Source organism: Eleutherodactylus coqui, chromosome 2 (genome assembly GCF_035609145.1).
Source record: "Eleutherodactylus coqui strain aEleCoq1 chromosome 2, aEleCoq1.hap1, whole genome shotgun sequence".
NCBI classification, from domain to species: Eukaryota; Metazoa; Chordata; class Amphibia; order Anura; family Eleutherodactylidae; genus Eleutherodactylus; species Eleutherodactylus coqui.
In genome coordinates this window covers 121,072,544-121,088,737 of record NC_089838.1, presented here as the reverse complement: position 1 = coordinate 121,088,737, position 16,194 = coordinate 121,072,544, and the positions used below count along the sequence as shown (strand labels likewise).

Genomic DNA, 16,194 nt, shown 5'->3' with positions numbered 1-16,194 from the left:
TTGTTATTGGGAGAATTTGGAGACCAAGTCAACATGAACTCTATTACTCAAATAATTTGTAAATATATGCAGTATGGCAGCACACATTATCCTGCTGAAAGTGGCCACTGCTATTAGGGGATACACTGTGCCGGAAACAACTCTGAGATCTCCATCAAATACACTGCCTGTTACGAATTGCAACAATGTTTTGATGGGCTGCAGAACAAAAGTAACATCTAAATGAATGCTAGAGGCCAAGATTTTCTAGAACACTGCCCGGAGCTTCATCTTTGAACACCTTTTAAGCACTAAATATATAGTTCAGATGATAATCTGTGGAACCCTTCACAAAAAGAAATGTTCAGAAATTCACATTAGGTGATTGAAGATGTATGCAAAGTCCATCAAGTTTCTATTAAAATGTTCTATACCATATACAATCCTTAGAGCTGAACAATGAGAATACCAGAATTTTCTTCTGGATTTGGCACATGCAGGACCCCAGCGGTGCCTCATGGACTCCATTGACTACAATGGGGTCCACCCCACTTCCAGCAGGACAGATGAAATTTTCTTGCATGCTGTGCCATTTAGTCCTGATCTGCACCAAAGGCTTAGAAGAGTGCCTCCAGGCAGATGCAAGTGAGGCCCAAGAGCATGTAGAGTTCTGACAGATAAAGGGCAGTCTCTTTTCAGGTCAAGAAACCAGATCTAGTTTCTTACATAGACCATTGAATATATACATTCTGTTAAGATGTTTGTGCAACTGAATGTACCAGACTTGCAAGTTTGCAGTGCATGTAATTGCAGTACAATTAGTCGTAGAAACATGAAATTTGGCGCAAGCATAGATCATCTCCAAAATAGGAAAAGAAATTGGGTCCCAACTCGATTATTCAATTCTAGCACAAAAGAATTGGCATCGAAATTTTACGTACATAATCTAAATCTCACTTCCCAATGTCATAGAAACGTGAAATTTGGCAGAAGCATTGATTTTGTCATAAAAAGGAAAAGCTAATGGGTTGCAATTCGATTATTCAATTCCATGCGCAAAAGAATTAGCGTCCAAATTTTACGTGCGGAATGTAATTTTCTCACTTTCCGGTGTCATAGAAATGGGAAATTTGGCACGAGCATAGAAAATAAAAACCATAACTTTGTATTTATGCTTTGTATTTAGCTGTGAGTGCCTGTTAAGTTGGACAAATAGTATACTAAGGTACTTTTTAATAGTACCATTGAAAAATAAAACACTTATAAATTCCTAAAAGGGGAGTGAAATGGAAACAATTCTGCCATCTTTGGATGGGTCTTGTTTTTACAGCATACACACTGTATCATTAGTCACAACTTTACTCTGTTCGTATGATTAAGATACCAAATTTATATATTTTGCTGTATGATGTGGATTTTTTTTTTGGGGGGGGGGGGGGGGGGGAGGGGTTTGAAGTGCAATTCTGGCGTTGTAAGAAACAGCCAACACCTGCATTGCACGGAACCTCCTCCATACAAAGCCTGAACAGCTGTTAAGAGGTTAAACAGACTATGGGCTGAGGAGACGCTAATTGTCTTGATCTTAAGTATGAAGTACTTATAGGAGGATCAGCCACTATGCCTATGGCATTAGTGCAGCTCCGGTATTTAAAGCAACACAGATCCTATGTATCTAATATTTAAAGGTTTTGCTTTCGAGGTCAGGGGAGACAACTACACACATGTAATTAAAGGTGTGGATGTATGTTGCTACACAATTCTTTTATGAGATTCCCCACAACTTGCTGAAAGCAAAACTTTCTTCTTCTTTTAGAACAAAGTTAGAGCCAGGCGCTATTCGATATGAAGCGGTGAGTGACAAGAGCCAGGAGGCACAACCTTATTTGTCCCTTTATAAACACAACAGTGACTTAAGATATTCTGGAGCTTCTGTTTATTTCAACAGGCAAGCACACTGGTAAAGCCAATTGTCAGCTACCAGGCAGAGTGAACATACAACCAATAATTACATCTGGGACATTGGAGATTCTACACTGGAGTTTTTCTTTATAAAACTTTAAAAGTGTCAGGTGAGTTATTAAAGTCCATGTGTTTACTGGGTTAGGCCAAGCTTCTTCTTCAGAGACTCTGGCATCTCAGGAGGAGGTGGACGAGGAAGCCTGAAGTAGACCTTCACAGAGTCATAGATAAACCATTGCAGAGCGGTTAAGGTACCAATCATGATAATACGGGCCGTCAGCCCCTTCCAGACTCCTGCAAAGTTGATAAAAAAAATAAAATGAGGTTTTTTTTTTTGTTTTTTTTTTTTTTTAGACACGATCACACAGTTGAAAGCAAATCAAGTAATACCTTTTGGTCCAAGCCTCTTAAGGACTTCCAGAGCAGTGCTTCCCTTTTCTTTATTCAACACAGAGACCACGGAATCAGCAGGATGGGACACAATTGCGCAGAACACACCAGCTAAAGTTAAAAGGAAGATCGTTAAGCACTGAAACGCATGCAGACAAAATGATAAAGCGTTACAGACATAGGCCCCTCCTCTTTTTATAGCAAATATTCTACTGTCGATGTAAAAAAAAAAAAATCTGAGTTGTAAGATCAGCATGCTTTTATATCGCAAGGTGAAGAGCCCAGGACTGAAAGCATTAGCTGCTTTTTTTTTCTTTTTTCTAATATCTTCCCGCTGATATAGCTGTGCAAGGGATTATTTTTTTAATCCCATTTTGAGAGCCATATGGTAAGATGCATTGTACAGCTTATGTTTTCCCTTTATGGGAAGGGTAGGAGTAGGGAAGATTGCGGTTTGCATTTTTTATTTATTTTTTTACAGTTTTTGCTTTACATCATAAATATTGTATTAACTCATACTTCAAAAAGGGGAATGTGCGCAAAGTGTGTGTGTTTAATACCATTTGGTTTTTTTTTATGTCCCTGCACGAGACTTGAACCAGAAAAGCCATAATACATTTATTGCTTACAATTGCGACCACAGGCCAAAGTTGGCCCAAATGCTATGGTCTGGTGTCAGTATAGAGGAGGGTCACTGACGTCTAAAGGTAGTGCAGACCCTCTGTGGGCCCTTTACATGCAAGGTGTTAGCAGCAGGGATTAGTGTTCCCACACATCCCCACTGCTGCAGCAGGTGGCTGGCTGTCAGTCACAGCCATCTCCCACAGCAAGATTGTAGGGGCTCGCTCGATCTCATGCCATCCACAGGACTGGCAAGACCATTCATGTCTTGTTTTGTTAAGTACCATGCGCTCAGGACAAACTTACATTTTGTGGTCTTAAGGGGTTGAAACACTTCACTATATATAAAAAAAGTCCTTTTTTTTTTTTTTTTTTTAAGACACTAATTAGTCCCATAAGACTTAGGGCTCATTAACACTAGGCCATCTGCACAGCATACAATGCTTGTGGTAACTACACACGCAATATAGAGTGAATAGCACCCACTGAATCTGCAGGAATCCAAATGATTTATCGGCCCATTAAAAAACCCTAAATGACACTGCACTATGTAGTGTACTAGGTTTATCAGTACTTTGACGTGTCTGGTAATAGACCCTGCTGGAGGCAGGATCTAATAGGGCTCCACATATGGCATTTAAAAGGGAGTCTTAGCTCCTCTAAGCCTAGTAAGCCAAAATATATGTGCTTCCTAACAGTTGACATAGATTACACTTGCCTTTCCCTCGTTGTGCACTACTAAATGCATCCAGTGGATTAGTGCCCATTCTATGCACCCCCCACAAGTAGTCTTTATGTATAAATATATCACATCCCAGGACTCTGTGCACGCTATGAGCCCATAGGTTTAGCTTAGGGGCTCAAAAAAAGCTTGCAGAATGCCATTAAAGCATTAAAAGGCTGAGATCGGCGATTTCTCCAATTATGGCAGTTAGACGGGAAGCCCGGTTCTCTGTGGGCAGCTGAGCCTCTACTCATCCCAGCATGAGATCCCTGTGCCAGGCTAAACCATGTGCAGGTGTGGAGCTTGTTGTGACCACTATAGAAACAAGTAGGATATACTGACTGTAGAGACCTCATTAGGAAATGTAAGTCTTGCAAATACAATACTATCTTCTCTGCAAGAGTCTAGTATTTCTTAAGGTAAAGCCTTCTCTAGTTCACCCTCTATAGAACTTACCAATATAACCAGCTACAAAAGTGACAATCAGTTGCTCTCCTTTTGAGCATTCACTGCGTGGCTTGGGTACAACGTATTTGTAGAGTGCTTCAACGGTACGCTCAAAGCAGGCGAACTTCATCATGGTGTATGGAATCTGTCTCATCCAGAGAGGAGCGACGCCTTTGTAGAACCTACAGAAGTGAACATTTCATTACACAGGAGTGTAAAACTAATCGGTAATACAAAGCAGCTATATAAGAAGCTTGTCCACGCATTAGCCGTATCCTACTGGTGATAAACGGACACAGAAGAACTGTGCCCGCTGCCATTAGAACATAACTGGCCAATGTGAAGGTATATTACTCTTACATGCCAATGACTCAAGCACCTTTGACTGTACAACCAAGAAAGTTGCTGATTGTCACTGAACTGGAACTACTGAAAGTGAAGCAGCAGAACTCAGAACAAGTTAAACAACCACAAAGGTGGATCTAAGGGAGCATGTGTGTCTGGACTGCAGCTAGTAAGTCACCATCTCATACCAAAACGAGGATCAGGAGGAATGCACCAACACTTACGCCCAAATCCCTTCTTCCGCATACATCTTGGGGGCCGCTTGCCGCAGAGTGTTTGCATATCCTGGCTGTGTTTGGATACGTACTTTTGCAGCTTCCATTGGAGCCAAAGCAATATCTGCAAAGAACTCAGCGCTGGCAGAGGCAGCCAGGTATAGGGATGTGCGCCACATATAGGCATTTTCCTGCAAAAATACAAGGATGTTTTAGAGGAAACATCCTGCAATATAAGCCTAAATATAGTCAGTGAAGGTTATACTAATATATCAAAATACTAAATCCGTTTGTTTTGTATACAGATCCATAGTTCTGGTCCGATTAGAGTGAGATTTTGTATGAGCGTTCAGCACCAGGCGATGGATACTGGCGTAATTAAAAGCCGAAGACTCACTGACTTCCCTTGTAATTTTTGTTGCCAATAGCAACCAATCACAGCTTTCATTTCTAATACTGCAGAGGTAAAATAAAGATCGCTTCGCACGGGTATATCACCTAGTGAGTCATAAATGAAGCAAAGTCCTACCTCCCCAATCAGGTTAGCATAAAAGATTTTGAAGACTTCATAGAATCCAAACTTGCATAATCCTTGCATTGAGTAGCCAATGAATGTGGGGGCCCATCCTTTACCAAGGCCACGGACACCATCTTCTTTCAGCGTTATAGAAAAGCCTTTGAAAATGCTCTTATACTTTTGGGGATCCACCTACAGTTTAACAGGAAACAAGTTAATTAAAAGCAATCTATCATTAATATTTATATAACCTGACCCGCTGAAGTTTGAGGACAAGGGTGTGTAAACACTAAAAACGTATGGGCGATGGATCAAGACAAATTCAGGTACAGCTGTCCCGTATCAATGGTTTTAGCACTCAACAGTAAAGTTATCAAAAGTTGCTGAGAAACAAGCAAAAGCTACAAGGAATAGTTCTCAAAAGTCAAAACATCCACCATGTAAATGTGGCAACAAAGCAAGATCTCCGCCCATTCAGGGTCAGGCCTGCGCACATCCTTTGTGTACAAGGAGCATTTTAAACGTGCAGATTTTCTGCTCGTTAATAAACGCCAATATAGCGGTCAGCGCTCGTTACCACCATCATGACTAGTACAGGATCGTTAATATAATCTGTCATCACTGAGCAGTCTGCGTAGAATGGCCTTAAATTCTCAAGCTCTCTTATAGGAATGACTAGACAAGACTTTGGGTCTGTTGGATGCTTTGGCGCAACGGAGGCGATATGGGACTAGAGCAGCATTCAGCAAGTTGGTCATCTCCGTTAGTAGGGTCTGTATGGCACTTGCACCCAGGAAAGTCATAGCTTCCCTGCAGCGGTCCTTCAAGTATAAAGTGGCATATAGCCAAGTGTCACTCATAAAACTGTTCAAAACAATCTATCAGGGTATATGAATTTTAGAGTGTGCCCAACTTGGGTCACCCCTTTATGAGAAAGAATGCAGATTCCCTTTGGCATAGGGCGCCCCTCCCTGGATTAAAAATAAAAAACAGCAGTCATGCAAGGTTCCCTTTCCCAAGCAAGGGAAATTAATGTCCAGACAAAAGGTTTCCTGAAGATTAGGTGATCGCTGAATCTACTTTTTTTGAAAAAGTGGTAGTCTTTGTGAGCCGGCCCTTTTAAGGCTGGTGAATATATATATACTCATTACTTGTCACTGTTAGTCTTTGACATTACGTGATCGTCTGCATGTATGCAACATATTTAAAAGTCACATGCACATTAGAGCAAAAAATGCTACCGCATTTCCCCTAAATTATCAATTTTGCCCCAAAAGAGACACGGTCTTATTTTCAGGGGATGTCTTATACTTACCTAGCAGGCGCCGTCTGGGGTCTCTCCCACTGACCTACAGAGTTTTGGCACGCTTGCTTGTAGTCCTCAGCTGCCGACAGAAGATCACTTCCTGGTAACTGGGTTTGTAAATCCCGCCACCAGAAAGTAATGGCTCCGATTGGTTCTTAAGCGCCACGGCTGAGCCAATCAATGCATCGCTTGAAGAACCAATCACAGTCATCTCATTGGTTCATTGAGCGCTACACTGATTGATTGGCTGAGCCGCGGTGCTCGAGAACCAGAGCCATGGCTTGCTAGAGGCAAGGTTTACGAACTCCGTTACCAGCAAGCGATCCTCTGTCGGCGGCTGAGGACTGCAAGGGTGCGTGCCGGAACTCTATAGACCAGTGGAGGGACCCAGACTGTGCCTGCTAGGTAACGTCTAGTTTGTTTGTTTTTTTAAGTTATTTAGTGTAGCTAGGGCTTATATTTCAAGGCTCCCCCAGAAATCAGGGTAGGGCTTGCTTTTTGGGGAAACAGTATATAGCCAATATGCATTCCACCGAAACAATGATCTCCCTAGGCTAGGTTCAAGGTCTGCATTTCTATCTTTCTGCTCTGTGCGGGATCTGTCACAAGACTGATGCCAATGGTCTGACTAAAAAGGGGTCTGTTGTCCTACCGTTATTTTTTGGGATAAAATAACCCTGCATACTGCATTATTCATTTCATGTTATGATGGAGTCTCTAACGCAGGCGTGACCATAGCCAAGTCATTCAACTTGCAGAGTTCAGCCGACTTCGATTAAAAGAGAACCAAAGTATCTACACAAACATGTGCCGATCATCTAAAGAACCTTTGGGCACATCGTGTCAGTAGGATGCAACACATCAGCAAGTAGGGGAGGGAAGACATTAGCACATGTTAATACAGATGTGTTATACCCACCTGAATGCGGCATTTCACCAGATCCAGAGGTACAACTGCTGTGTGAGTTAGACCACAACTGAGGATGCCACCAAAGCCACACATTGCATAAAAGTGTGCGGAGCCATATTCACAACTGTATTCTCCTGCATGAACAAACCAGAACACACCATGCTTTTATCACAAACATGCATGACTCACAGCGTTTGTTACTAAACACGTTCATTGAGGAAACACCGGTTAGTTTACACTTCAGGATACCATGCAGACAAACCTGGATTCTGCATTTAACCAGATCTAGCGGGACCACTGCGGTGTGCGTCGTACCGCAGCTAATGATGCCACCAAAGCCACAGAGAACAAAGAACCTCGCAGATCCGTAAGCACAGCTATAGTCCTCTGTATGACCAAAAGGGATACATAAAGGGTAAGTAGAAAGGCTTCCTACATCAGAGGACAAGACTCTACCAATGTAACTGAGGAGCCATAGCCTATGTGTCCATGCCCCTGCCTTCATGCCAACCTGCTCCTCTAGTGTGAAATATAGAAGCAGGCAAGGAGAACCTCTTGGGACATTGTCAGGCTCACTAAAGAACACATAAGCAGTAGTCACTCTATGGAAGAATGACTTTTATGTGTCAGTGTATGTAAGCCGGGATGTGGAAGCTACATGACCTTGAAGGAACTTCCCATCAGTACGAGTTCATAACCTGATAACAAGTTGGATCCTGCCAAGTCCTGTGTAAGACAATGGGTGGAGTGTGAAGGTGAAGCCCCGGCCTGTGTGGTGGCTACAACCCTCAGCGTGACTCCTATACACACACGTACCTTCTGGTGCTGCGGCAGCAGCGAGGCGGCGCACCGGCTGGACCTGGCAAGTGCCGTTCTTCCTTAAGGTCACATTCTCCTGGCCCAGCTGGAAATGTGGAGCACTGAACGGGTTCACCCGGGCCAACTGGGCAACGGTGGAATACATGCTGGCAGCTGTGGGGTTAAAGCAAGACTGTCATCAGAGACAGCTGGCACCGGCTACAGAAGTTTTATTATTTAGGGTGCACCAATAGGCCATCAGTCTGCATAGACAATAGCAAGATGGCAGCATACCCTCTCCAGAACAGCTCAGGGAAGAACTATACCAGAACCAAGCTCACAGCAGTACATACAGCTCCAGAACCAAGCAATAGTGCTGGGGAGGCACTGATTGGCTGAGAGCCATACCCTGGATCATCAGAGGGGTGGAGAGAGTCAGGATGGTGTGTAGCTCCACTTTGACAGAGGAAGATGATCATTTGACCAGGACCAACTAAAGAGGGGAGGGATTAACCACCACTAGCCCACCGCCACCTGTGTGACGCTTGTAGGCAAGGCCGCCCATATTAAACATAGTGGAGTGTGAATGACTTGCAGATATTTCTCACTGTTTGAACACCAGTTCCTTAGCAACATACAATTAGCAATAGTAATGCCTGCAAGTCCCACGGACAGACCGCTGCTCTGAAGACTACTATGGAAGCCTCAAAGGCTGGACTGATCTGTCTGGGATGATTTAGTGAATCCTGCACTGAGCAGGGGGTTGGACCAGATGACCCTGGAGGGTCCTTCCAACTCTACCATTCTGTGATACATTGCAGGCCTCATACTAGCCCCACAGATCACAAACTCCTACAACACAAGTGCAATTTAGTATGTGAACCCGGTAACTAAGCAGGGAGTACTCAAGCTGTCTTCCATAGCAACCAATCAGGTTCCTCCTTTCATTTTTAAGAGGGCCTCTGTAAAACAAGACCTGCAACACAGTTGGCTGCCGTGTTTAGAGTAAGGGGCCCGCTGGAAGGCTTTAGGGCTCATGTCCACGGGGAAAATATGATTTAGGATCCGCAGCGGATTACCTGCACGCGGATCCGCACCCCATAGGGATGCATTGACCACCCGCGGGTACATAAATACCCGCGGATCGTCAATAAAAGTGATTTTAAAAAAAATGGAGCATGAAAAAATCTGGACCATGCTCCATTTTCATGCGGGTCTCCCGCGAGGACGGCTCCCGCGGGCTTCTATTGAAGCCGTCCGGATCCGCGGGAGACCTAAAATAGGAATTTAAAGCATTTACTCACCCGCAGCGGGCCACGAAGCTCTGCTCTTCCTCACGGCCACATCTCCCTTGCTTCGGCTCGGCGGATGTGCCCGGCGCATGCGCGCGGCACGTTGGCAACGTGCCGCCGGCGTCAGGAATTCATCCGCCGGCCGAAAATGAAGATCCGGCCGTGAGGAAGAGCAGAGCGTCCCCGCCCGCTACGGATAGGTAAATGCTTTTAAATTGCTATTTTCGGCGCTCATGTCCGCGGGGCAGGAGGGACCCGCTGCAGATTCTCCATTGAGAATCTGCAGCGGATCTGATTTTCCCCGTGGACATGAGGCCTTAGAGTTGCATCTGTGTAAAATCACAGGAACCCCTGAGACATCTGCCCCCGACGGATCGTGTTCTGTAAAGGCACCCTGTAAAATCACAGGAACCCCTGAGACATCTGCCCCCGACGGGTCGTGCTCTGTAAAGGCACCCTGTAAAAATCAAAGGAACCCCTGAGACATCTGCCCCCGACGGGTCGTGTTCTGTAAAGGCACCCTGAGAGCTGCATGACAATCGATCGCTCCAGCAGCTTGACAGTGAATGCCAGTCATGGTGGGTAGACGCGGCCAGCAGAATGACAAGCAGAACACAACGGTTCACTTTCGGATTGTTTCAACTTAACTAAGGGAAGACAGAAGTGGCCGGCGACATGGAGGGCCTGTGAGCCGGCATCAGGGGGAGGAAGCCGGACTCCGCAGAGCGCCGCGCACAAGACGGCTCAGCCTGCACATGGCCTATGGCCGCTGCGCCCCCTGCAGAGAACAGGCAGCCCCGCACACACGGCCGGCCACCGCTCTATTTATAGGCCCATGCAGGGCGCGCAGCGGCCATTCCTGGCTGGGGGGCGGACACTTCCTTGGACACGAGCAGCTCTTACTAGCAGTCCCGGTCTCCGCTGACTAGGACCCTCGACTAACGGCGGCCCGTTACCTCCGCAGCGCTCGCCGGAGCCTTCCGCAGCGCTCACCAGAGCCTCCCATAGCGGCTCCCTCCTCAGCCGCCATACTGGTGAAGCCTGCATACCTAGCAGGCAGGTATCCTTATCACCCCGGAGCCCCCGCGCCGCGGCCTACTCGTGCTCACCTAGAAGATGGCGCTCACTCGGCCGTCACCGGCTAACAGAGAACGAACGTCCTCCAGACCTAATGAATTTGTCCTTCCTTGACGTCAGCGCCCCGCCCCTCACCCCTGCCAACCGAGCTCATTGGCTGCTGCGGCGAACGTCATTAGAACTTGTACATTCTCATTGGCTGCTACTCTCAGGAAGGGCGGCTGCGGTCATGTGACCGTCGTAAAGCGCCCTCTACGTAAAGAGCGTGCGTCCCAGCTGATCGTTGTCCTGTTTGACTCTGGCCTTAGTTTCTAGACTGTAATGGTCCCCAATGTCACCAGGAGAGGTCATGGCGGCTGGAGCTGACGGTGTAGCAGGTGTGGTACCTCCCAGCACATAGTGTAATAGACAACACCCCCCCAGTAACATAACCTGTGCAGCGGGGGTACAGCCCCACCCCCACAGAGGGAATGTTCTATTGATCCAGACCCTCAGTGTACCAGTTTTGGCAGTGGAGTGCCAGGAATGGTGCCAGTTTACATTGGCAGAAATCTTGGTGCCGTCTTCTTCCTCCCAGGACAGATACGTCTGATAGGAGCGCACATAATTGGGATAATGGATGGGTCTTCTGGGAGCAACTTGGCGGGCGGCACTGTGAGCTGTCACCACTGCTCTCCTATGCAAGGGCTGCGTATTACAGATACAGGAACCTACTTTTAGTCCAAACTGCACAAAAATACTGCGCAATCAAAGAATACAGCAAACTGCGCTTTCTCCACCACTTCTTACCCCCTATGGCTTCTGCCTTTACAGGATAGATCTGCTAAGATCCACTTTGTAACCAGTGTTACTAAGTGGACTATAGCCAGGAGTTGGCATATTAACCCTTTCCAATCCACTGTCTGACGTCTAAAGACATTCTGAGTGAAGGCTGCACAGCTCCGATGTTGGAAGACGCCCACAGCAGGGTATTCTTACTGTATATTACTGGCCTTTCTATTGTCGGGGGCCTCTCTAGCATGTCACATACCGCAGTACTGGCTCTAGCCAGCAGATGGCACCATTGTATAATGGCCAAAAGAGAAAGCCCCCTAGGAAACCCTGAATCCAAAATTGGATTGCAAAGGGTTAACTGCTAGTGTGAAAAGCATAAAGTGCTACATAAAGAGGCACTCAGGCAAAAACACATTCCTGCCCCCCTCATCTAACTGCTTGTCACACTCTGGAGGTCCACTCTGTGTATTTGGGCACTTCCAAGCAGTGCAGCCCCCTGTCTGATGCTTATCAGCCACTATCTTGGTGTTACATTCACATCAATCCCATGATGCATCAGCACAGCATTACATGATCAGCTAGAGACTGGAGCATCTTTGCAACACTGCCACTGCCACTGCCATCTGTATTCTATATTCACCTATATAAGCTACAGACAATAAGTATACAGTCAGGGGGATGAGCTGGGATCTCCTCTATTATACCTGTGTGATCATTTTCAGTAAGTGTGACAGGAATGCCTGTGTCCCCCTCTAGCCAGTTTCTGTGGTAGGTCTAGGTAACACCATCACACAGACGGAGAAACTGAGTAGTTACAGACAGCATAACCCCAAGTAGATCAGATCTGGGCAGACTTGAGATGACATGACTATCCGAGAAGAAGGTCAGGAGTTTCAGATAGAAAGTAAACTAGTGAGCTTTTATATATTGCAGGGGGTCTAGTTTCATCATGAATAAAAAAGGATTGGCCCTTGTAATCAAGTGTCCTTCCAATTTCAGTAAACTGCTCAATCGGGCATAGATGCTAGTGCACACTCAGGAGCAACCTATGCAGATTCTTTCCTAAGGCCTCATGTCCATGGACGGATTGGGTTATGCATGCAGCAGCCTGCAGGGGTATCCAACCCTGCCGGCAGCGGCGCCCACGCATACCTCACTGTTTCTGTACTGTGCACGGTCTGCGATTGGACATGTACAGTACAGATTTTTTTTTCAAATCTCCTGCTTTTCCTGCGGGATCAGCGGCCGGTCCGCAATGGCAATGGAAGCTGTCTGCATGGAATCTGCGCTGAAATGGAGCATGCTGTGATTTGTTTTCTGCACGCGGAATTGGGAAAACAAATCCACATGTGTTAATTGAGTTGAGAACGCCCATGCTTCCCTATGGGCGGCTTGAACTGCAAATTCTGCAAATTAAATCCACCCGTGGACATAGGGCTCTTAAGTCTAGTAGTTTCATCACTACTTTACTAGTGATGGATTAATTAACTAAAAAGGAAATAAAATGCAAGATCAAAACACCAGTTCGCTACAAGATGAAGACAGGCACCAGTGTTATACGAGGAAGGTCGCTCAGATGCAAAATACTAATGAACATCCACTCGCATGCCTTCCCTCCATGAGCAGGGTGGATGTTAAAGGGGTTGTCCCGCGCCAAAACGGGTTTTTTTTTTTTTAACCCCCCCCCCCCCCCCCCCCGTTCGGCGCGAGACAACCCCGATGCAGGGGTTAAAAAAACAAACCGCTCAGCGCTTACCTGAATCCCGGCGGTCCGGCGTCTTCATACTTACCTGCTGAAGATGGCCGCCGGGGTCTGCTCCCTCCGTGGACCGCAGCTCTTCTGTGCGGTCCATTGCCGATTCCAGCCTCCTGATTGGCTGGAATCGGCACGTGACGGGGCGGAGCTACACGGAGCCGGCATTCTGCACGAGCGGCTCCATTGAAGAGAGCAGAAGACCCGGACTGCGCAAGCGCGGCTAATTTGGCCATCGGAGGGCGAAAATTAGTCGGCTCCATGGGAACGAGGACGCTAGCAACGGAGCAGGTAAGTAAAAAACTTTTTATAACTTCTGTATGGCTCATAATTAATGCACAATGTATATTACAAAGTGCATTAATATGGCCATACAGAAGTGTATAGACCCACTTGCTGCCGCGGGACAACCCCTTTAAGTATTTTACATGCACCCATACATATAGTGCAATAAGCTCGCTGACAGCCTATTGGTCATGCCAACACTATTAGATCAGGTAAGTCCAACCTACAAGTACTGACACCACATTCCTCCCTCTACAAGGCCAGGCTGCATACTGCAAAAATGGTAAACATGAGATACTAGTTTATTTAGTCAAAATTCACAAGCTTGCCACCCATGACAAGGGTTCTTAATATCTCTGGACTTCTTTCATACAGATTTTAGTCTTAAAGCCCATTTAGACAGCCAATATTCTGGCTGTGTGCTGTCCGGGTATTCTCACAGACATGCAAGGTGCAGGGTCTGTGGAGACTGGTGACCATATGCTGTCCAGTGCAAGTTGCACCCAAGTTTCTCAGGTGCAAATGGCATTCTGCTGTATGAATTCAGCCTAAGGCCAGTTTCACGCGGCTGACAATCCCGTGCGAGTTTGGTGCATTGAGAGGCTGACAAAACTTGCGCGAATATGAACCCTATTCTTTTGCATGGAGTGATATACATACGCAATGTTTTCCCTCACCGAAAAGCGTTGAAAAGAAAAAAATTCACGGCACGTCCTATCTTTTTGCATTCCTCGGAAAGCATCGCTCATTGTTTTCAACGGGACAGTAAAACACATCGTACGCCATGCGATGAGCCTATGAATGCGATGCGAGGTTTCCCCTTGAAAACACTCGTCGATCTTCTAACGCAGCTGGAAGCCACGCCGGAGGATCGCTACTTCACAGAAGTGATGGGAGGCGGTTTTGCCTTTCCTGTTAAATCACAGAAAGGTTTACAATGGTTACAAACTCTTCATGCATTCCAGCTTTGAGATGGCCCTTTTCTGAACCTGCAACTAATGGCTGGTCTGTGAAGGTTGTTGTGTTGGGTGACAACGTCAAAGGTTAACATGAGACAGATACAGATCTGCCCGTTGGCGTAGAAGACCTTCCAACTACAGCACCCAGTAACAACCAAAACAATGCAAAATGTCAGATCAAATTCTCCAGGTATCTGCCTTCAGCTGGTATTTGTCACCTTCCTTTGTGCCATGGGAAGGCACCAACAGTCAGTATAAAATGGTCTAAATCTGTCCTTTTGGTCAGGAGTAGTACAGTCCTTTCAGTAAGGGTCTGCGGTGAGGGGAAGTTAGTAGTTGAGGACAACCAGTACAGGTGTTGTCTAGTTAAGGGGGGTTTCCATGTGCTAGGCAACTTTCTAAAAATCAATCCAGGCCTGTTAAGACAATAAAAGTGGGGATACTTACCCCTCCTCTGCCTGGGGGATCCAGACCAATCAGAGGCTGCAGCAGTCACTTGCTGTTCTCTTGGCATCACCGATTAGATGCTGGGAGCCATGATGCCAGTACGGCACTTGACTGCTCTAGCCTCTGATTGGCTTCAACAGTCAGATAGTATCCGTTCTACAATAAAAAGACTGGGCGGACCATGGAGCTGCAGCACTGGGTTATCATAGCAGAGGATGGATATGTTCCCATGCTTTTATTGTTTTAACAGGCTTGGAACGATTAGTTGCCTCACATACAGACATCCCCTTTAAAGCTTCACAAGCTTTTAAAACTATTCACAAAAAAGACTTATTACTAGTGAGAAAACCAGACCAGGCCTCTAAATAAATCGCTTCGATTAAGTAATTTCTGGTCCTATGTACACAGCCTAATTTTTCAATTCTGACGTGTCACCTAAAGTTGGACACTAACCACTTTGAGAAAGTGGCGGGGCATGGTGTAAATGCCCTAAAAGATGCACAAATATTGTGACTTTTAGATGGCAGAATTCAGGTGTCTGAGGGTGCGGGCAGACGAGCGCATAAATGGTGCGTTTTTGCGACCAAACGTATATACGTGACCATCTGAGGCAATGGTTTCGAATGTATTCGTTCACATGGGCGATTTTACGGCGCGTAAAAACGGCAATTCGAAAAAAAACGGAACATATGCGACCGAAATACGCGCCAACGCATATTCGATCGCCGAAAAGACCGTTTGAAAAGTAGGAACAAACGAAAATACGCTTTCTAGCTCTGGTCGTGATCGGTGAAAAACGATCGCTCGGGCGATTATACGTTGCGCTCGTGCGAACGTAAATACGCCTACGCTCGTCTGCCCGCACCCTAAGGCATTATAAATATAGAAACATAGTATGTTAGGCTGAAAAAAGATACATGTGCACCTAGTTCAGCCTATTACACCCCATCCACTACTAATGTTGATACAGAGGAAGGCAAAAAAAAAACAAAACACCGGTGAAGTGAAAGACAATTTTCCTTATTTAAGGGGGAAAAAATCCTTCCTGACTCCAAGTCTAGCAATTGGAAGACAAACCCTGGATCAACGACCCTTCTGAAGTAATTAGTGACTACAACATAACGCTCAAGAAAGACATTCAGGTTCCTCTTAAGGCCCTTTTACACACAACAATTATCGTTCAAAAGCCATCTTTTGAGCGATAATCGTTGCGTGTAAATGTGTGCCCATCGCGCACTTACCTGCACTTTTCGTCCATCTCTGAGTTCAGTTCAGCTTAAAATCCATCGTCCCTGATAAGAGCGCTGATAACATTCTTTCAGCTGCTGTCCAGCTGGAGAACAATAGCAATGTATTTAAAGAACATACCACCCGCTGTTCTCTAAATACATGCAAA

The 16,194-nt window shown here is 45.9% G+C and overlaps 1 protein-coding gene and 1 non-coding gene across 3 annotated transcripts; both read right to left on the bottom strand.

Moving 5' to 3' along the window:
- Positions 1–1,895: 1,895 nt before the first annotated feature.
- On the bottom strand, positions 1,896–10,730 carry SLC25A3 (solute carrier family 25 member 3). 2 transcript variants are annotated; one of them, XM_066591476.1, is made up of 8 exons: positions 10,613–10,730; positions 8,230–8,385; positions 7,676–7,800; positions 5,210–5,389; positions 4,690–4,871; positions 4,130–4,302; positions 2,329–2,439; positions 1,896–2,232 (listed from the first exon to the last, which is right to left on the bottom strand). In XM_066591476.1, exons 2-8 carry the CDS (start codon positions 8,375–8,377, stop codon positions 2,072–2,074), a joined length of 1,080 nt encoding a protein of 359 aa, XP_066447573.1. In that variant the 5' UTR covers positions 8,378–8,385; positions 10,613–10,730; the 3' UTR covers positions 1,896–2,071. The 2 variants fall into 2 exon arrangements, with proteins under 2 accessions (XP_066447573.1, XP_066447572.1); XM_066591475.1 differs by lacking the exon at positions 7,676–7,800 and adding an exon at positions 7,423–7,547.
- Positions 4,374–4,617, bottom strand: LOC136613717 (small nucleolar RNA SNORA53). The gene has a single exon (XR_010790939.1). It is a non-coding gene; the product is annotated as a small nucleolar RNA SNORA53 (small nucleolar RNA).
- Positions 10,731–16,194: the final 5,464 nt, after the last annotated feature.